Source organism: Arvicola amphibius, chromosome 4 (assembly GCF_903992535.2).
Source record: "Arvicola amphibius chromosome 4, mArvAmp1.2, whole genome shotgun sequence".
In the NCBI taxonomy this organism is placed as follows: domain Eukaryota; kingdom Metazoa; phylum Chordata; class Mammalia; order Rodentia; family Cricetidae; genus Arvicola; species Arvicola amphibius.
In genome coordinates, this window is record NC_052050.1 from 34583885 (window position 1) to 34605158 (window position 21274).

The window sequence follows — 21274 nt, forward strand, 5'->3', positions numbered from 1 at the left end:
ACGGATTCAGTGAACCAAACTCAGGTTTTCAGGCTTGTGCAGCAGGTGCTCTTGCCAACACTAAGCAGTCTCTGGCTTCTCAATTTAGTTTTTAAAGCAGGCAATCATTTACAATTTTTGTGCTTTAGCGGTTCTTTTCCCTTCGAAGTAGTAGGGATCAAACCAGTGTCCTTGAAATGATCTACTACTGACCACATCCATAGTCCACCCTTACCTATTCTTTTTTTAATATTTATTTTATTTTATGTGCATTGGTGTTTTGCCTTCATGTTTGTGTAAGGGCATCAGATCCCTGGAACTGGATTACAGACAATTGTGAGCTGCTATGTGGGTACCAGGAATTGAACCTGGGTCCTCTGGAAGAGCAGGCAGTGTTCTTAACCACTGAGCCATCTCTCCAGCTCCCAGCCCTTAGCTGTTCTTAACAGCCTTGGCTGCTTAATGAATCTTTGTCTCTAAAAATAAAAATAAATGCATGCTGAGTAATGGTGCATGCCTTTAATCCTGGCACTCTGGAGGCAGAGGTGGACAAGTCACTGAGTTCAAGGCCAACCAGGACCATACAGAGAAACCCTGTCCTGGCAAATGGGAGAAAAATCAAAAATTCAGAGAGAAGTGCCCAACAAAGAACAGACTCTTGTGGACTTTTAAATTCTAAGAGCTCACATGTGGATAGCAGTTTAAGTTCCAGTAATCTGACTTACTTCCTTAGAATTTCTTCTGTCCAGTCCAGCCACTCTTTTAAGCTAATGTATCTCAAACACACTCCTTCATATATAGGTAAATTACATTAGTTAAATTATCAAACAAGAAGGTGATTATATAGTCTATTGTGTGCTGTTAGGATTTATAAAGTCTTACATTTAAATAAGAAAACTGAGTATGGTGGCACATGCCTATAATCTCAGCACACTGGAGGCCCCTCAGCTATATGAGAAGTTCTAGAGTCCACTAACCTACATGAGCCCCTATCTCAACAACAGCAAAAAAAAATAATTCCACTGGCTAAAATTTAATCTCGTCTTGTGTGATGTATGGACAGTAGGTGGCACACTTTCCTGCAGAAAGACTTTACACAGCCCAGTTGCATACACTGCCTGTAAGACATGGATCCTTACCTGATCTTACCTTACTTAGCTTTACAGACAAGTGCTCTTTAACATAACTCACTTCTGGCCTTTTTTTTAACATTTGGGGATCAAAGTAGGAAAAATTCTATGTGCCTGAAGCATTAGCATTCTCCCTTCTAAACGCAGTGTGGAAGGAGGAAAGTTTGGAACAACTGGAGTATGTTATAAAATTGACCCAACTTTTACTAGATATCATAATCATTAGGTGCTATCCTTTGAAAAGGTCTACTTAAGAGACATATTCTTAATATCATCATTTCAACAAAACCTGTAACATGGTAGAAATTAAATTTAAAAGATGCGAAAGATTTGCTGCTAGAAGCCTGTTTATGTTTAAGTTTGAGCGGTTTTATTTTAAAATGGGGCAGAAATTGTACCTTTTAAAAGTCTGGCCTGTTGTTTTCTCATGTATAGACATTGCTGTGGATGGCTCTGTATTTCCTTCAGTGGCAGTGCCTACCAGTAGCCTTGGCTCCTTTAAAGCTGTGTTTCCTTAGGTACAGATGTTTCTGGAGCTTTTTGACTCTTAATTCCTTTTGGGTGGGCAGGGTGTTCAAACAGGGTTTCTCTGTAGCTTCAGAGCCTGTCCTGGAACTAGCTCTTATAGATCAGGCTGGCCTTGAACTCACAAAGATCCACCTGTCTTAGCCTCCCGAGTGCAGGAATTAAAGGCATGTGTCACCACCGTCCTGTGACTCTCGATTTTTTTATTGCTAAAAATCAATATTTGGGAAAAATCACTGATATGTAGTAAAACCAAGTGGGGGAAGTAGTTTAATTTAGTGAATGCTCTTTTGTTAATACCCTGACAGGTAATTCTCTCAAAACTAAACGTTAACTCTCTTCTTCACTTTCATTTTTGCTTCCGGTGATTACTGTCGAGCTTGGTCACCTGCTTATTCTTTAATACAGATAAGGAAGAAATTCTCCCACATTGGATTCTGGGGTTACTTAATACTGACTTCCATAGGTATGGTGACTGGTCATGACACTCTGAGTCAGAACTCTTCCTGGAAGATCGGCAGCTCCTTTCAGAAAAAAAAAAAAAAATGCTATTTGCCTTTGTTTGATGAACGAGGGCATGACAGCTCTTTCTCCCTGTCTTTCCCCAAGGAATGACTCGAGTATTAACTCTCATAGCATCAGCACATCAAAGGCGGAGGAAACCAAGGTCTCTAGGACATAGGGGTTTGTGCAGACTGGATAGCTTCCCGCTCTTAAGCCATTATTTATAATTGTGTACTTTAAAGAGTAGGTTATTAAACAACTTGCACTTACTTTTTTAATAGCTCTACATAAATATGTAGTTCATTTATTCTGAATACTTAAGTCAACTTGTGATCAAAACTTGCTGAGAAGGGCTGGAGAGATGGCTCAGTGGTTAAGAGCACTGGCTGCTCTTCCAGAGGACCTGAGTTCAATTCCCAGCACCCCACATGGTGGCTCACAACCATCTGTAATGAGATCTGGCGCCCTCCTCTAGTGTGGGGCATACATGGAGGCAAATGTTGTATACATGATAAATAAATAAATCTTTAAAAAAAATACTTGCTGCCGGGCGGTGGTGGCGCACACCTTTAATCCCAGCACTCGGGAGGCAGAGGCAGGCGGATCTCTTGAGTTCGACGGCCAGCCTGGTCTACAAGAGCTAGTTCCAGGACAGGCTCTAGAGACTACAGGGAAACCCTGTCTCGGGGGGGGGGGGGGCATAAATAAATAATAAATAAATAAATAAATTTAAAAATACTTGCTGAGACGAGGGATGAAGCTCAGCAACAGTATGTCGCTAGCATGTTTTAGCATGTTGCTCATGCTAGAGAGCCTGAGCTCAAACTCCAGCACCTCAACAAGAGAAACAAAACAGTTAAGTTTTTGTTGTTGCTTTCTCTTTTTTTTGCCTATTTGTTTATTTGTTTTGAGAAAGGGTCTCAGTATTACCACTCCCTAGCCTGGAGCTCACCAGGCTGCTCTAATGTGTGTGTCATCATGTCGGCCCTCTCAGGTTTAATGAAAAATATTTGAGGTGATGTATCTGTTAAAAATCTTGAGTTTATCAATTATATAATGTATAAATTACTAAAACATCATACTATAATTAATACTATCCAATTATTTGTAAACCTTTAAAACCAGTTTTAGTTACTTGGTTTATGAGACTGACCCTGCTGCCTGCTGCGCTAAGGAAGAGGCTATTGTGAGTTACATGAAGTCTTGCCTTTATTTGTACTAATCCGTTACAATCAAATGGCTTCCAAAAGGTTTATGAGCTAATATTATAGTGTACACTTCTTTTGTTTTAGCTAGCAACTATGTACTTATTCTTTTAAAATGTAATTATGTATTATTGTCCTAGGTAGCACAGCCATTATTAAATTTTTTAAACATTTTGTTATATTAGGAAGATAAGACAGAATTCTAATTATACCTTGTTAAATTATTAACATATATAAAGACCTGGCACTCACATTAACTAATGCCTAGGTCATTGTGTTTAGAGATACCATACTGATTTTATAGAACCTGGGGCCTGGCTTGAGACTTGACCAAAAGAATCAAGAATGGGTCTGGGGACTGGAGAGATGACTCAGTAGTTAAAAGCACTAACTGTTCTTCCAGAGGCTCACACCCACATGGCAACTAGCTCTCAATCCCTGTAATCCCAGTCCCACGATTGAGAAGGGAGCGGTGGGGCTGCGTCCCACCAACCCCGCTAGCTTACCCAAAAATAATTACACGGAAACTGTATTCTTTTAAACACTGCCTCGGCCCCTGGCCCGTATCTGTAGTTTTTTATTGGTCGATTCTCGTATCTTGCTTTAACCATATTTAGTAATTATATAGCACCACGAGGGGGGCTTACCAGGAGAGATCCTTAACCTGTGTCCATCTCAGAGAGGAGAAGCATGGCAACCGTATATGGCGACTGCCTGAAGCGTCTGTCTTCTACCCAGCATTTTCTGTTCTGCTTTACTCACGCCTACCTAATTTTCTGTTTTTCCTATGGGCCAAGCAGTTTCTTATTATTAACCAATGAAAGTAACACATAGACACTCCTCCATCACCACGAGAGCTGGAAACCCTCTTCTGAACTCTCTGGCACAAGGCATGCATGCAGACAAAATACCCAAACAAACTAAATTAAAAAAGAAAAAAGGCAGGTCAGTTTTTTGGCATCCACTTGAAATTAGTTCTGCCTGGGCGGCTGGTGGCGCACGCCTAAATCCTAGTCCATGAGTATGGGCAGGGCAGGTGGGATCCCGCTGTGAGTTTGAGGCCAGCCTGGTCTACAGAAGCTAGTTCCAGGATAGGAAACCGAAAGCCTACAGAGAAACCCTGTCTCAAAAAAAAGAAAAAAACAAAAAAAAAAAAAACAAAAAAGAAATTAGTTCCCGTATTCTGGCCCTTGAGTTATTGCTGGAGAGCAATCATAACTTTAAGTGGTTTCTGACTCATGAATAGAGGATGAGGTATGAGGAAAAGCAATTGAATAGTCTTCAAACTTCGGGGAGTAGAGTTCCCTGTGTAGAAAAGGGCATTCTAAAGACTCCTAAAAGTTGAACTTCAAAAAAGAAAGAAAAGGCTGCATGTCATCCAGACACCATTTATCATCTTCTTGCACTTACTTACCCCCTGACACCCCTGACGAAGCAGAGTCCGGGCCCAGCTCCGTCCTTTTGTTCTTTAGTGAACCAGTGAGGCAGACACATGGACACATGTTTTCCCAGTGAATCAGCACAGGACTCAATTTTATTACCTTTGCCCTGAGTTTTCCAGACAGACTAATTGGAAATTTTGCCTTTGGGATCTCACTTAACTTCTGTATGTAGATGATAGATTCAGCTATGATTGACTTCACAGATGTTGTGGAGCGACGCCACTCTTAAGGAATGTTTTATCAGTTTTAAGGCAGCCACCTTGACTGTAAGACTGTCAGATTGTCTTCTCGGGAGTACTTTCTCACACACACACACACACACACACACACACACAATCATACAAAGAGGCTTGACTAAATTAGCTACTAGTTAACTAGTATAACCATTTTAAATTTCATTTTTTAAAAGATAGCCAGCCCTAAAAGTAAACTCAAAGGTATCTTCCGCTCTCTGTGTTTTCCAGGGTTACATGTTTCTGTTTAATGCAACTTGGTACGAATATGGCCTTCCATACCAAAGGGGAGGGGTGTGATTGTTAGTAAGTTATGACCTGCTCTGGTGTCCATACAAAGAACTCAGAAGTTTCAAAAAACCGAAAATGGAAGTAGAAATACACATACTATTTAATAATTTTATAATTAGAGCATTTTTAACTTATTTGAAGTAATGAATATATTCATGCCTCCTTATGAAAAACCTAATTTGTGTTGTGACACCAAAAAGTCTTTTTCTGGACTTATATTAGTATTTCATAGATAGCAGGGCCATAACTCAAATTTTCTTTTTACACCAGATCAACAGTAGTTTCCGTTTGACTTGATCTTAGAAAATAATCACTTGTAAAGAAATGTTTTTGAGCCATCTCAGTATCTCAGCTGTCAATGGGTCATGTACTGTACCACCAAGCCTGACAACCTGAGTTTCATCCTCAGGACACGTGGCGAGCGCAAAGCACCACGCACAGGTTGTCCTCTGGCCCCACTCCATTATACATGGAATTTTTAAAATTTAAAGTATTATTATTATTATTATTATTAGGTTTTTATTCTTTAGGATGTGGTGGAACCCATCCTAATCTCACTAGTGAACTACAGGCTACACAATGAAAACTTGTCTCTAAATAACCAAAAATGAAGGCTTAAATTTCTTTTTGACTTTAATTTAGAACTAACAGCCTACCTAACTATTACTAAAGCCAGAGTAAAAAGATCCTATAGAATTGTCCTAAGTTGTAGATTTTTCTTTGTACTTTCAACTCTGGAAAGAATAATAAATCGTAGGAATGTAACTTTTTAAAATTTGTGTAAAAAGAATTGAGTCTGTGGCACATGCCTATAATCTTAGAAGTTGAGAGGCCGAGGCGGGAGAGGAGAGAGAATCTGTCATTTGAGGTCAGCCTGAGCCATAGCTGCACAAACAACAACTTAAAATACCTTTTTTTTTTTTTCACGTGAAACAGTTCTGAAGTCCTGAACTCTGGAGACCAAGGCTGGCCTTGAACTCAAAGAGAATCCGCCTGCCTCTGGCCTAGCACGTTCTGGGATTAAAGGCATGCGCCGTCACTCTGCCTGACTGAACTGAAATACCTTTTTCACAAACAAATATTTATGTCCACTCCTATTAGAAATCCTACCTTCCTATCTAAATTTGGTTTATTCTCACCCAATGGACTTGCCTAAGCAGTGCTATGTGTATTATCCTGACCAAAGCAGAATTTATTCCATTAATCAAACTTCGGGAAATATTGTGTGTAATAATACAATTTATGAGTCTAGATATGGAATTTCAAAATGAAGCAAATCCAGATGTCCAGTGTCACAAATAGCTAAACTTTCTTGTTGGGTTAGAAAGAGTAGCTGGAACTTTGGAAAAAAAAAACAAAATAAAACCTTAAAATCTTTTGTCAACTTTCCCTAAAACTATTTCCTGTACTGACACTTGCTATATCATCTTTGTTGCTCAAATCTCCTGTTTCCATTTGAATTTTTATTCTACTTACCCTATCGATTAATGAAAGGTGGGTTTCTTAGTTAGGGTTTCTCTTTCTGTGATAAAACACCATGGGGAGAGCGGGCGGTGGTGGTGCACTCCTTTAATCCCAGCACTCGGGAGGCAGAGGCAGGCGGATCTCTGTGAGTTTGAGGCCAGCCTGGTCTACAAGAGCTAGTTCCAGGAAAGCACAAAAGATACAGAGAAACCTTGTCTCGGAAAAAATAAAAACCCTGGGAAGGGAAGGATTTAGGGGGTTTAGTTCAGTTTGTGATTCTAGTTTTTTTGCTATAATTTCTAGCCTGGCTCACTTAATTCTTTGATATAGCTAAAGTATGACTTTCTTGTAATACATTGGTGAGGCTTGCACTTTTTAAAATATCTTTTTAATTTATTTTACATACAGACCACAGTTTCCCCTCCCTCATGGTCTGCTGCACTTTTTAAAAATTATGCTTAAAAGATGGTTTGGGGGGGGCTGGAGAGATGGCTCAGAGGTTAAGAGCACTGACTGCTCTTCCAGAGGTCCTGAGTTCAACTCCCAGCAACCACATGGTGGCTCACAACCATCCGTAATGAGATATGGTGCCCTCCTCTGGCACGTAGCATACATGCACGGAAAACTCTGTATACATAATTAATAAATAAATCCTTAAAAAAACCAAAAAGATGGTTTGGGGTCCAGGGATTCTAGAAGAAGTGACAGAGTACCTGCATCGCATGTGTGAGACCGAGTTCAGTCCCAGCTCTATAAAGAGAGCATGAGTGACTTGAATATATGTAATTTTCTGAAGGATTGTATTCAAAACACATTTGTTCTTGCTTGTTTGTTGTAAACTTCATTCCAGTTAGTTATGTTCGCAACAATTAAGCATAAAGTTGAGAAGAATAGGGTTTCCTCTCAATAAATGCAGTCTAACCTAAAATGTCGAGGTGTAGGCTACAAAAGGCCTGTGAAAATGAACAAAGGAGAGGATGGAGTTGTTAGCCGAGCTGTAGCTTTCATTTTGTCTGTCAGGAAACCACCACTTCTGCCTCTCAGCTGAGTAACAATGACTTAATAGAATGGCTGTGGGAAGTGTGAACCACTGTTGAATGAATGAACCCCAGCTGGTCAGAAACTCCTTAGGTAGATTGTGCCTGGCTGCGTTGTTGCAGAGCTTGCTAGGTAACTGGGAATAAACAAACCTCCTGTCCTTTGTCCTACACCTTCTGAGTGCTGGATTGCAGTCCTGTGAGTCACCACACCTGCTCCTTGGTAGAGATGGAGCCCAGGGCCTTGTGCCTTCTAGGCAGGCCTTTAACAACTTTGCATACCCTCAGCCTGGAACAGTCACCTTTAGGGAAAAGTCTGAAATTGGTGAGAATTTACTTTTTTTTTTTCCTTCCTTTTTTGAGACAGGGTTTCTCTGTAGTTTTCTGAACCTGTCCTGGAACTAGCTCTTATAGACCAGGTTGAACCTCAGAACTCAACAAAGATCCGCCTGCCTCTGCCTCCCAAGTGTTGGGAAGCTGGACCACTCACCCCAAACCATTGGTGTCTTGTTTCTGATTTACACTCGCCCACCACCACCTAAAAAAAAGTCCAGCTGTATTTGTAGCCAAAGGAATAAGAACAGTCACCTCTTGCATTTTCTTCCTTTTTAATCACTGCCATCATGTGTCTCTCATTTCTCATGTTATAAGTGTTGTTTTTGAGCAATGTCGCCCACAGCCTTTAATCCCAGCACCCAGGAGGCTGAGGCAGGCAGATCTCTGTGAGCTCAAGGCCAGCCTGGTCTACAGCGTCAGTTCCAGTACAGCCAGGACTTCACAGAGAAACCCTGTCTCCAAAAAACAAAACAAAACAAAAAAAAAATTCTGTTTCTGAAACTAATCTCACTATGTATCCTGGGCTACCCTAGAATTCAGGGTGCAAGCTCTATGCCTGATTGTAGTTACTGTTTTATAGTGGATTTGCTAGATGTCATTGTATGTTACTCTGGAGTTAAGATTATCTAAACTTTTAATTCAAAATTTTATTATGTTTGTTTCTTTTTTATAGGATCAGAAAATAATCCTTTTTTTCCAACCTGTGAATCTATTTCTGCATATAATAATTTTAAAAAACAACAAAAAACCCAAGTTTTTGTTTTCATGGTTAAGCATGATTTTTAAAAACCTAATTGAGGGTACCAAGAGGAATTTTGGGATGTTTGATATAATCTAAATATTGTATTCATATCTGAAATTGCCAAAGAATAATAAATTTATAAAAGAAAGAGGCAAAATAAAAATATTCTTTTTTAGCCATGGATGGCACAGGCCTTTAATCCCAGCACTTGGGAGGCAGAGGCAGGTAATTGTATCTGTGATTTGAGGTTAGCCAGGCTAGATAGTGAGACTCTACTGGTCTTCAAAAAGCCAAACAAAAAAATATATTGTCTTTAAACCGTCAACATTTTAAATTTGAATTTGTTATATAAGAATTTCAAGAATTAAATCCCAGAAAAAATAAGAAGCAAGACTAAAAAGTAAAAAGTGTCAAGTAGATTTTTATAACATCTTTCTTAAAAAACCAATGTATAAAAAACAAGCAAGTAAGTAAACATGGAAGGAGTGGTTGGAGAGGTGTTTGAGAGTGTTTGCTGTGCTTCCAGAGTTTGGTTCCGCCCACATGCGTCAGGTGGCACACAGCTGAACTGTGTGCAGTTCCAGAACAATCCCATGCCTCTGGCCTCTCTGGGCACCTGTATTCATGTGCTGGCACTCACACACAAGTACAAATAATTAAAAGTAATAGAAATAAATCTTGGGGGCTGGAGAATGACTTAGCGCTTAGCAGCACTTGCTACTTTTGTAGAGGACCCAGATGTGTTTGACAGCACACCCACATGGTACCTCACGACCATCCTTAACCTCAGTTCCAGGGGATCCATCTCCCTCCTCTGGCCTTCTCATGCACCAAACACATCTCAGTGCACGCAGGCAAATTACTCGTGTATATTTTAAAAAATGAGTAATTCTTAAATTAAGTAAATAATTTGTTATCTTTGTAATAGTAGGACTTCTGTGATAACTTATTTTTTCTTAAGAACTTTAGTTTGTTTACAAGCGCACGTATCCGTGTGCACTTGGCTATCGCAGACAACTAGTAGGTGTCACTTTCCTTCTAGCGTGTAGATTCTGGCAGTGGAACGCAAGACATCAGAATTGATGACAAGTGTCTTACCCTCTGAAACCATTCTGTCAGCCCCTGAAATGCTTCATTTTCGTCAGTACATCTTATATAGCTGACTTTTTTAAACCACAAATTCATTTATTCTCTGACCTTAAAGGGCTTTAATACATAATGATTACCTTTTTAGGTCTGAAATCACTTAGGAAAAGTCAGTGGAAAAATCTTTGCTAGAAACCTTCAAATTCAGAAATAGTCACACAAAATGGTCAGTAACAAAATGTCATGTGTATATAATCCTGTTCAATAAAAGTATTTTCTTTTTACAGATAATGGATATATATATTATATACTAACAGACAACCACCAATCGATGCTTTGGACATGCGGGAATTTACAATTTTGCCAATTCTTGTATTTATTTTATTTATTATTAAGGTGTGTGTGAGAGAGGGAGGAAGAGAGAGACAAAGACCAAGTCAGAGACTTAGTTGGGTCTGCCACAACAAGTACATCAGGAGCTATCTCATCAGCCCCTATTTTTAACCATCCTACAGTTGAGGTTTTCTAAATTATTTTATTTGTAATTGTGTGTATGTGCATGTGTGTGCTCATGTGCACGTGCACGTAGGCATGCAAGTACCTACAGAAGACTGGAGAGGGCATCAGATCACCCGTAGCTGGAGTTAGAGGCATTTGTGAGCAATCCAACCATGGGTTTATAGGAGCCGAAGTCAGGTTGTCTGCAGGGTGGTCAGTGTCCACTCTCAGCTCCTGAGCCGCTCTCTAGCCCTCTGCAGTTGGTTTCATGTGCATTAGGAAATCACCGTATATCTAAATATAAATATAGTATAATTTATGTTTAATAATTTTTAATAATCAAAATAAAAGCAAATGTCACAAAAGTTGCTGTAGGAAAATACTTTTAAAAGTACAACTTATTGATAAGTGGTACATGTTTCATCTTTTTTTAGCAACTCACTGGAAAGGTAGGTATTCTCAAATTGTTGCATAAAAGAAAGTTTTATTTACATGGGATTATTACCTTCTGACAAGTAATTCTGGATAAATAATATCATAAATCAAGTGCAAAAATTAGATAGGTTGCCTAGACTGGGTTGGGAGAGATTCTTTTACCCAATTCCTAACTGCATCTTAGAATGTGGGTTTATGCAGAATCTTGTTCTCTGAAAAGCACTGTTTTCCTTGGTTTCATAGTGCTTAATGTGATGTTGAAATAGCATGCATCAAAATTCCTTTTTCGTTAGTATTTCTCATCAAAGGTTTCTTACATTTGTTTTCTAGGGCCCACATATCGCTTCAGTTACATTAGCTGCTTATGAATGCAATTCAGTTAATTTCCCTGAGCCACCCTATCCTGACCAGATTATCTGTCCAGATGAAGAAGGCACTGAAGGAACTGTTTCTTTATGGAGTATCATCTCAAAAGTCAGAATTGAGGCCTGCATGTGGGTAAGATCTGCATTTTCATATTTGACTGAAACTAATCTCGCCATCTTGATGCTATGTCAAACCTTTTAAGCTATGACTCACATGTGCCTGTCAGTGGAAGAATTTGTGAGACCACTTGCTGACATACTTGCAAGGCAAAAGACTCCTTAAGTATTTACAAGGCTGCACATGGTGTCCTGTGCCTGTAATCTTGGTACCTTGGAAGCTTAAACAGAAAGATTGTAAGTTCCCGTCAAACTAGATTGCAGAAACAAAAAAAGATAAGAAAAGTAGTCATGTATTTCACAAATAGATTTAAATAAACACAGTGTTTGTTCTTAGAGAATTTACTTCATTTTCAACATTGTTAGTGAAAATATCCACCATTCTCTGTATAAACTAAGCTTCCTTGCTGTATTGATTTCATAGTTATGTAATAATCCTATAGTTATGTAATAATCCTATTTTTCAGTTTTCCTAATCATTCTCTTGATATTTTCCTTAAATTTCCTTTTAGTGCATGCATAATTTAAATTCTTTAGTTCATTATGTTTATATTCCCTTAATTTTTCTTTTCCTCAAAGGTTCTTAAGAAATGAAAGCATGTAGGAAAGATCAGATACAGATTTTACCTCAGGAGTCAGTGAGATTGTTCACTGGGCAAAGGTGTCTGCTGCCCAGCCTAATGTCTTGAGTTTAGTCCCTGGAACCTCTGTGGTACAAGGAGAGAGCCACTGCCATACATTGTCCTCTGCCTCTGACCTCCATACCATGGCATTCGTTTGCACGGACACACAAGCATGTACACATGAGCATATGGGTGTGCATACATGAGCGCACACACATATAAATAAGCAAATAAAGTTTTTTAAAATTCTTAATTTTACTTTTAATCTCAGAACTAGGGTGGCACAGGCAAGTGGGTCTCTGAGTTTGAGGCCAACCTGTTCTACAAGGCTGGTTCCAGGATAGCTAGAGCTCTCACACAGAGAAACCCTGTCTCAAGAAAACAAACAAACAAACGAAAGAAATAAATTGACTTTCTAATTCATTAAAGCATGAGTTGGCACCATAACTTAGAAGCAAGTTTTTTGGTTCTGGGGTATATGTATATGTTTATGTGTATAAGTATTTTTCCTGCATGTATGATGTATAACCATTTGTGTACCTGGTACCGGTGGAGTTTAAACGAGAGCATTAGAATCCCAGAACTGAAGTTGGGAGTCACCGTGCAGATTCTGGGAACTGAACCCAGATCCTCTAGGAAAGCAGTGCATGCTCCTAACCACTAAGCCTTTCGTCCAGCTCTAGAAGAGATAGTTTTAAAAGTCACATGTTGGTGCCTTTTCCCACTGGTGGTTCTACAGATCGAACACTGAGCCTGGGACTTGCTTTTAGCAAGTGCTCTTCCACTACACTGCATCCTCAGCCCAGCAGTCATGTTGTGCTTTGAAGAAACTCTAAAGAAAACACTATTTGTTAAGTCTGTTGATTGTGAAAGGCAGGAAGAGCTGCCGTGTTTCCTGTTGCTCTTTTATAAACACTAGATACAGATTCATATGTTAGGTGTATGTTTTATATATTTGAGGAGATTATTATGAAAATTAGTATTATAATAACAGAAGGCATTTGGAACATGCTAGAAAAGAGTTTACAGGCCGAGCAGTGGTGGTGCACACCTTTAATCCTAGCACTCAGGAGGCAGAGGAATCTCTGTGAGTTCAAGGCCAGCCTGGTCTACAAGAGCTAGTTCAAGAACAGACAGATAAACCCTGTGGGGGCGGGGGGAAGGAGAGAGAGGGAGAGAGAGGGAGAGGAGAGAGGGAGGAGGAGGAGGCTACCTATACAATTTCTTGCTTGCTTGCTCTTTTTCTTTTCTTTACTTTTTTTTTCTTTTCCTCAAAACAGGGTTTCTCTGTGTAACAGCCCTCCCTGGCTGAGGCTGGCCTCCAACTCACAGAGATCCACCTGCCTCTGCCTCACAAGTTCTGGGATTAAAGGCGTGCACCACCACCACCCAGCCCCTATTTAATTTTGTTCTTTTAAAAGTTATTCATGTGGATAGATCAGCACTGATGCCAAACAGAAAGCTTCCGTCAAGGTTGGCAATGCTGGCCTTGTTCAGCTTCTTCTCTTGTGTGTGTCGTCTGGAGTGCCTCTTCAGCCAGGCTTCACGCTATAAACTAAGCCGCATGATGACTCCCCAGATACTAATTGGCTCCTGAAGAAGACAGACATTGCCTTCAGTGTATTTCCCCACAGCCCGTCAGCACCGTGCTTTACCCACAGTACGGGGCTTATCTAATGTGTATTTTCTTTTCCTCATCAGAACTGTCTTTTGTCTTATAAAAATCTAGTACATATCAACTGTGGCTTTGTTTTTCCTTTTGGTGGACTTTGTGTGGTTTGTTGTTATTACTGTTGGCATAAGCTCTTACTATGTGGCCCTTGGCAGGCCTTGAACTCACAGAGAGTGCCTATTTCTGACTGCTAAGTACTACATTTAAAGGCATGTGCCACAATGCCTGGCTAATATCTAGTTTTGTTTTGTTTTTTAATTGGTGCCTGTTTTCCTTGGTGTTTACAAGAGAGCCTTTTCATTAAATGCTGTTGCATATTTGGATGCCCACATTTGAAAGGATGAAGTTAAGCCTTTACTTTATCATATATGAGAATTAACTAAAAAATATCAGAAACCTAAAGCTGAGCTAAGAGATGTAGAGCAAATCATAATTGGTCTTAATAATAAAAACCCCGAGTCTGATATTAGGGGGTAAAAGATCAGACAAGCAGAGCAGCCAGCCAATAGTTTCTTACCTCTACAAAATTCTCAGACTGAATGGGATTTCCTGTCTCTACAAGTCCTCAGACTGAATTCTGAGCTCCTGTCTCCTCCCACGTTATATTCCTCTTTCTGCCCAGCCATATCACTTCCTGTCTTCATATGTCCCTGGTGCTGGGATTAAAGATGTGAGCTGCCACGTTGGCTGTTTCTCTCTTAGACTGATTCAATCTCGTGAAACCCACGGTGGCTTTGAGCTCACAACAGATCCATCTGCCTCTATTTCTCGAGTGCAGAGATTAAAGGTATACGCCACCACTGTCTTGACCTTTATGACTAACTAGTGTGACTATCTCCGCACTCTGATCTTCAGGCAAAACTCTATTTATTAAAGTACAAACAAAATATCACCACAAAGACAATCTAATATACGAATTAATAGAAGAAATATAAGAAAATAGAAGAAAAATGTAAAAAAAAACTTCATGCTGCTGAATTTGGCAGTGATTTCTATATTTCACAACAAAAGCACAGAAAAGAAAAGATTTAAAATCATGTATTATATGCCACTTAGTGGATACCACCAAGAGACTGGGAGATAACCTGCAGAGCATCCAAATATCCAAATGCCAAGCATTGGAGGCACACGCCTTTAATCTCAACGCTTGGTAGGCAGAAGCAGATGAATATCATGAGTTCGAAACCAGCTGGGTTTAAAGGGCAAAGTTCCAGGACAGCCAGGGATACACAAAGAAATCCTGTCTCGAAACTCCCCTTGAACAAAAAAAGTCAGCGCGAGTCTCTGGGGTTTCACTCAGTGATAGCACACATGCCCGGCATGTGCAATGTCTGGGTTCCAAATCATAAGCAGAGGTCTTGGTAGGGTACCTGAATAGGTGTTTATCCAAAGAAAATACCATAAAATGGTCATAAGTATATGAGAAGGTGAGCAGCATGATTAGTTACTAGGGGAATGCAAATCCAAACCATAAAAAGGTATCCCTTCTTAATGACATTAGGATGATTATTAATAAATTGATAATAGGTCAGGCATGGGGGTACACAAGAGACTAGGGTAGGAATATTGCCATGAGTTTGAGACTGCCTGAGCTACAGAGTAAGACCTTATCTGAGAAAACCAATGAAAATTTTTGTTTTACTAATATTAGTGATGATGATAATAGCATTGTGATAGAAAATAAGTGACTTCCAGGATGTAAAGAAATTGGTGGCAGAAATGTAAAGTTGTTAGCTGCTATGTGCAATAGATTGGCAGAGAAATAATTAAAACAAGAATGATCTTAATGGCTCTCTTCTAATTCTTTATCTAACATAAATACCAAAAAGAAATGAGAATAATCAAGACACTTGAGCATCACTGTTTTTTGTTTGTTTGTTTGTCTATTTATTTATTATTTATTTATTTTATTTATTTATGCAGTGTTTTGCTGCATGTACGCCTGCACAGCCGATGAGAGCACCAGATCTCATTACAGATGGTTGTGAGCCACCATGTGGTTGCTGGGAACTGAACCCAGGACCTCTGGAAGAGCAGCCAGTGCTCTTAACCGCTGAGCCATCTCTCCAGCCCATTGAGCGTCACTGCTAACAGCATTCTCACAATAATTAAAAGTAGGACAACAACCCATTATTCTTCAATAGATGAATGAATGAATAAGCAAAATGTGATGTATATACACAGTAGGATATGACCGGGGCATGACATTCGATAATTTGTTCTAGTAAGTGCTAAATATAGATGGTCCTTGAAAATGCTATATTAGGAATTGGAGAGGTGGCTCAGCAATTAAGAGCCCTTGCTTCTCACAATCATCCTTCAGTTCCAGAGGTTTCAGTGCCCTCTTGACTTCTGTGGGCACCAGCATATATTTGGTGCACAATCATACGTGTAGGCAAACCACTTCTACACATAACTAAAATAAATAAATCTTAAAAATATAATAAAAAGAGAGAGGGTCCCTCAGGGGAAAAATACATAATAAAAATGCTACAATGAAACCCATTACTTTGTATGCTAACTTAATTTTTTTTAATTAATGCTTAATGGGGACAAGGTTTCTTAATTTTCTTTTTAGGAGTGTATGTGTGTGGTCACTGTGGAGTGTGGAGAGAGCCAGAAGAGTGTGTAGAGCTGTATTTATATACAGTTGTAAGCCACCCCCCATGGGTGTTGGGAACTGGACTCTGGCACTAATGAGCCATCTCTCCACCCCCAAGTACTGAATCTCTATTTGATGAAAAATATTAAAAGCAGTGATAATTACTTAGCCTTAGTAAATATAATGAATGTCAATAAATTTTACATTATTAGTGGCACACACTAATAGCAACAGTTCCTAGGTACAAAAACCTAATTTAGAATATACAGTGGGAGAGTTTACCTAATTTTATGGTTTGATTTTGTGTTCACTTTATTTTTTGGTTTTTCAACACAAAGTTTCTCTGTGTAGCTTTGGAGCCTCTCCTCAAACTCACAGAGATTAACCTACCTCTGCCTCCTGAGTGCTAGCTTCTTCCTTTTTTTTCTTTTTTTTTTTTTTTTTTTTTTTAGAATATCTTGCTTGCCTTAATGATGTCCTGCTTAAAATCAAAGGCTGAGATTGGATCAATGAATGTAGATCAAAAAGAGACAAACAAGACAACCAGTTACCATTGAAAAAAAATCCTTGGGGGATCAAAAGTGGTTCAGCCATTCTCAGTCACTGTGAAGGACACACCACCCAGGAAATTTAGAAAATCCAGTGCCTGTTATAAAATTCCATACTGCTCTAGATGATAGAATAACCATGGAGAATGAAACAAAATTCCAATATAAAATGTGCCGGACAGGGGCTGGAGAAATGGCTCAGAGGTTAAGAGCATTGCCTGCTCTTCCAAAGGTCCTGAGTTCAATTCCCAGCAACCACATGGTGGCTCACATCCATCTGTAATGAGGTCTGGTGCCCTCTTCTGGCCAGCAGGCATACACACAGACAGAATATTGTATCCATAATAAATAAATAAATATTTAAAAAAAAATGTGCCGGACAATGGTGGCACACGCCTTTAATTCCAGCATTCAGGAGGCAGAGGCAGGTGAATCTCTGAGTTTGAGGCCAGCCTGGTCTAAAAGAGCTAGTTCTGGGGCTGGAGAGATGGCTCAGAGGTTAAGAGCACTAGCTGCTCTTCCAGAGGTCCTGAGTTCAATTCCCAGCAACCACATGGTGGCTCACAACCATCTGTACTGAGATCTGGCGCCCTCCTCTGGTGTGCGGGCATACATCGAGGCAGAATGTTGTATACATAATAAATAAATAAATCTTTAAAAAAATAAAAGAGCTAGTTCTAGGACAGGCTCCAAACATACACAGAGAAACCCTGTCTCAAAAAACCAAAAAGAAAAGAAAAAAATATATAAAATGTATATTTGACAAACTTCTATAAAAGATCAGAGACCAAAGCTGAGGGTACTAATAAATAGCATTATATTGGAAGGATTATTAGACACAGTTGCAGATGTGACTATTATTATTCCAGAATCTTGCCATCCGAATTGGCCTCTTCAGGAGGTAGATGTTCAATTCCTAGGAATTAGAACCCTATTTCAGATAAAACAAAGCAAGAAATGGGTTGAATTCATAGGGCCAAAGACAGAGAGGAAGGCTGAGGCCATATGCGGCTAATATTTTTAATCTAATTTTCAATTGAAAATACATTAGAGACTTCATTCTCATGAATATGTTTGTACCAATAAAGCCATTATCATTTTAGATGCCCTAAAGACTTCACTGTCATGAGTATGGTTAAATACAACAAAGCCATTATTTATATGTCATTTACAGTAAATTTACCTCATTTCCACCTTGATCATATGAAGTGGGAGCTCACTCATGGCATATGAGAATCAACAAAAGAGACTAGAGTGATCTAAATCCTTCCAGCAGTCCTCACCTCATCAAGGTTCTATCCCCTCTAATAGTCTCTATCTAGGGCCAAGCCCTTGGCCTTATAGGCCTTTAGATGTCAAAAATATAGCAGCATTTGAAGTTGGGAGTGGTGGGGTGGGGTGCTAAGCACAGTGCCAACCTCATGCATGCTAGCTAAGTGCTCTTCCCTGAGCTACACCTGGCCCCATCAGTATTCTTCTCTTAATGGAGTTACTTAGTTATAGATCATAGTAGGGTTCATCATGACATCTTTCCAACATTTATCTAATATTTTCATTTACATCTTTCCCCTCCAACATTACCTTTCCTGTAGACAAAGTTTCTGTCCCGCCTTGGTCCCTCGCCGCTGACATTCAGTCCCAAAGAAATCCAGAAGCTTATATTAATATAAACTGTTTGACCTATTAGCTTCAGGCTTATTTTTAACTAGCTCTTACATACACTTAAACTACCCATAATTTTGTCTATGTTTAGCACATGGCTCCGGTACCTTTTACATCAGTGAGGCAATTTCTCCGTTGCTTCTCTGCGTCTGGCTGGTGACTACTCTTCCCAGAATTCTCTTACTCTGGTCACCCCCGCTTATACGTCCTGTCTGGCTGCTGGCCTGTGTTCATCTAAGCTAATAGGAGTGACAAATCTTTACTGTGTACAAGAACATTATCCCTTTCCCATCAATCTTTCCGCTCCACCCCGCCCCCCATCTAGGTCCCCTTTCACATCCCCATTTGGGAGGGAGGGAGTTTTATTAGTGTTACATACAGGAGCGTGGGTGAGAGGTCATTTGTAGTAGCATAGTCACTGCCATCAGCATCTTTTTGAACTCCTATAATTTGTGTGTTTATGCCAGTTCAAGCCTTCTCAAATTCGCTTTTCACTCATGAATTCCACAGATAGTTACTGAACATTTGAAGGCTGAAGGGTTTGTTTGTTTCAAGACAGGGTTTTCAAAAACAATTTTGGAGCTTTTCCTGGAACTAGCTCTTATAGACCAGGCTGGCCTTAAACTCACAGAGATCCACCTGTTTCTGCCTCTGAATGCTGGGATTAAAGGTGTGCGCCACGACTGCCCAGTTGGGGCTGGAGGTTTTTATGTAAGCAGAAACTATGATAGGTTCTATGAAGAATTTTATGGTGTAGTAGTGGAATCTGCCCTCATCTGAGTTCACTTGAGATCTGCGGATAATCTGCAGTGAGAGGAGGTGGGAGTGAAGTTGCTATGTTACCAGAGCAGGGAAGTTCAACATGCACACCATCTCTTAAAAAGCTTCAAATTTTGGGATATATACATGACAAAATTTCCTATTTTAACCATATAATTCAGTGGTATAAAAGCAAATTTACAAATTTTTATCTAACTGCCTCCAATATTCATTTCTAAAACATGTTCTGTCTCCTGAAAGAAATTCTGAACCAACTAAAATAATTTTTGTTTTGATTTTATTGAGCTATGTATTTTTCTCTGTTCCCCTCCCTTTCTCCCCTCTTCCTTAAAATAATATCTTATTCCTTCTTCTTTCCTGACCTTGGGAACCTCTGCTCTATTTTGTGTTTCTGCGGATTTGCCTGCTCTGTGTATCTTACATGGGGAATCGTAGGTTTGTGCCTCGTCCTTAGTTTGTGATATTTTCAAGTTTAGCCCATTCTATAGAATTATCAGAACTTCATTCTTAAGGCCGTTTCAAACTAATATCCATCTTTGTGTATATATTAATTTTTAAAAATTAGTTTTAAAAAACTGGGCATGGTAGGGCATGCCCTAAACCCTAGCACTGGAGAAGCCAGTGATTGTATGTGAGTTCCAGGTCAGCCAGAGCTACACAATTTAAAAATAAATAAATCTTTCAAAAAGGAATTAGAAAACTAGCATCATCACTACCATCATAATTGTTATTGGTGAGACAAGGTCTCATGTGTCCCACGCTAGCCTTGAACCCATGATATAGCCCAGGATGACTTTGATGTCCGTTCCTCCTGTGTCTGTCTGTCTCTCAAGTGCTTAGATCATAGGCATTTACCAGTTTATCCTATGTTGGGGGTCAAACCCAGGGCTTTACAAAGTAAGCTACAGCCTCAACCTTATACAATTACTTTTAAGAAGCCTGAGTCCTCGGTGCCTAATTTGAGGTAACTAATTTTGTGTCTAACGTAATATGTTTTGAGAACCTGCCTGGGTGAGTATATTCTTTCTGTTTATTTGTACAGTAGTTGACTAGTGACATGATTACCATTCTTTTTCTATTATGAAAATATGAAGTATTAGAATATAGAATTGGTGTGATCAACTAAGAGCAGACACAACTCCTGATTTAACTCTATATGCTACTTCCTCACAGCTTTCAGGAAATTGGTCACATGTTTGAATCAGAAGATTGCTTCAGAATAGTTGACGTTTGACTCCATATTAGAATTTAGAGAAGTTCGCATCTGAGTTAAAATGTTGTAATGAACTTTTCTTATGTCTACTTTCTATTATGGGAAAGTTCAGCTTTGTACATGGGCAGTTGTGTAGTCAATGAGGTTTATCTGAGGTGTCAGTGTTGCTAATTAAAGTTTCCAAAAAGTACAGAAAGTACAGAAATGAACTTAATGTACTTTTATCAAGCTTCAACTAATATTTTATGTCCACCTAGCTTGGCCCACTGTTACCTTCAGGCTAGTCCCATACATTTTATGTGTGGATATATTACCCTTAGGACTTAAAGGAATAGATCACAGGAATTTAATATACATATTAAAAGGGATTAGTAGTAGTTTTTTGGTTTGTTTTGATTTTCGAGACAGGGTTTTCTCTGTGTAGCCCTGCCTATCCAGGAACTTGCTCTATAAACCATCCTCACCTCAAACTCACAAAGATCCGCCTGCCTCCCAAGTGCTGGGATTAAAGGCATATGCCACCATGCCTGGCTGGTTAAATTTCTTAACTGCTATTTTTATTTTCAAACTTGTTCATTGAGTAAAAGTGTTTGTCAAATGGTTTCCCAAGTGCCAAATTTACTGGCTGTTCCCTGTGTTTCCTGTGAGTTGATACATTCAGATCCTTCAAGTTTATGAGAGTGTTTGTTTGTTGTTTGCTTGTTTGTTTTGGCTTTTCAAAACAAAATCTTTTTTGCCCTGGCTGTCCTGGGATTTGCTCTGTAGCCCAAAATGGTCTAGAACTC

At 39.4% G+C, this 21274-nt stretch overlaps 1 protein-coding gene across 1 annotated transcript in view; it reads left to right on the forward strand.

Annotated features, from left to right (window-relative positions):
* Vmp1 (vacuole membrane protein 1) overlaps positions 1-21274 on the forward strand; it is a 99282-nt gene that overhangs the window by 21055 nt on the left and 56953 nt on the right. Inside the window, 1 exon segment of the mRNA XM_042054831.1 lies at positions 11238-11405. Coding sequence (XP_041910765.1) covers positions 11238-11405 — 168 coding nt within the window.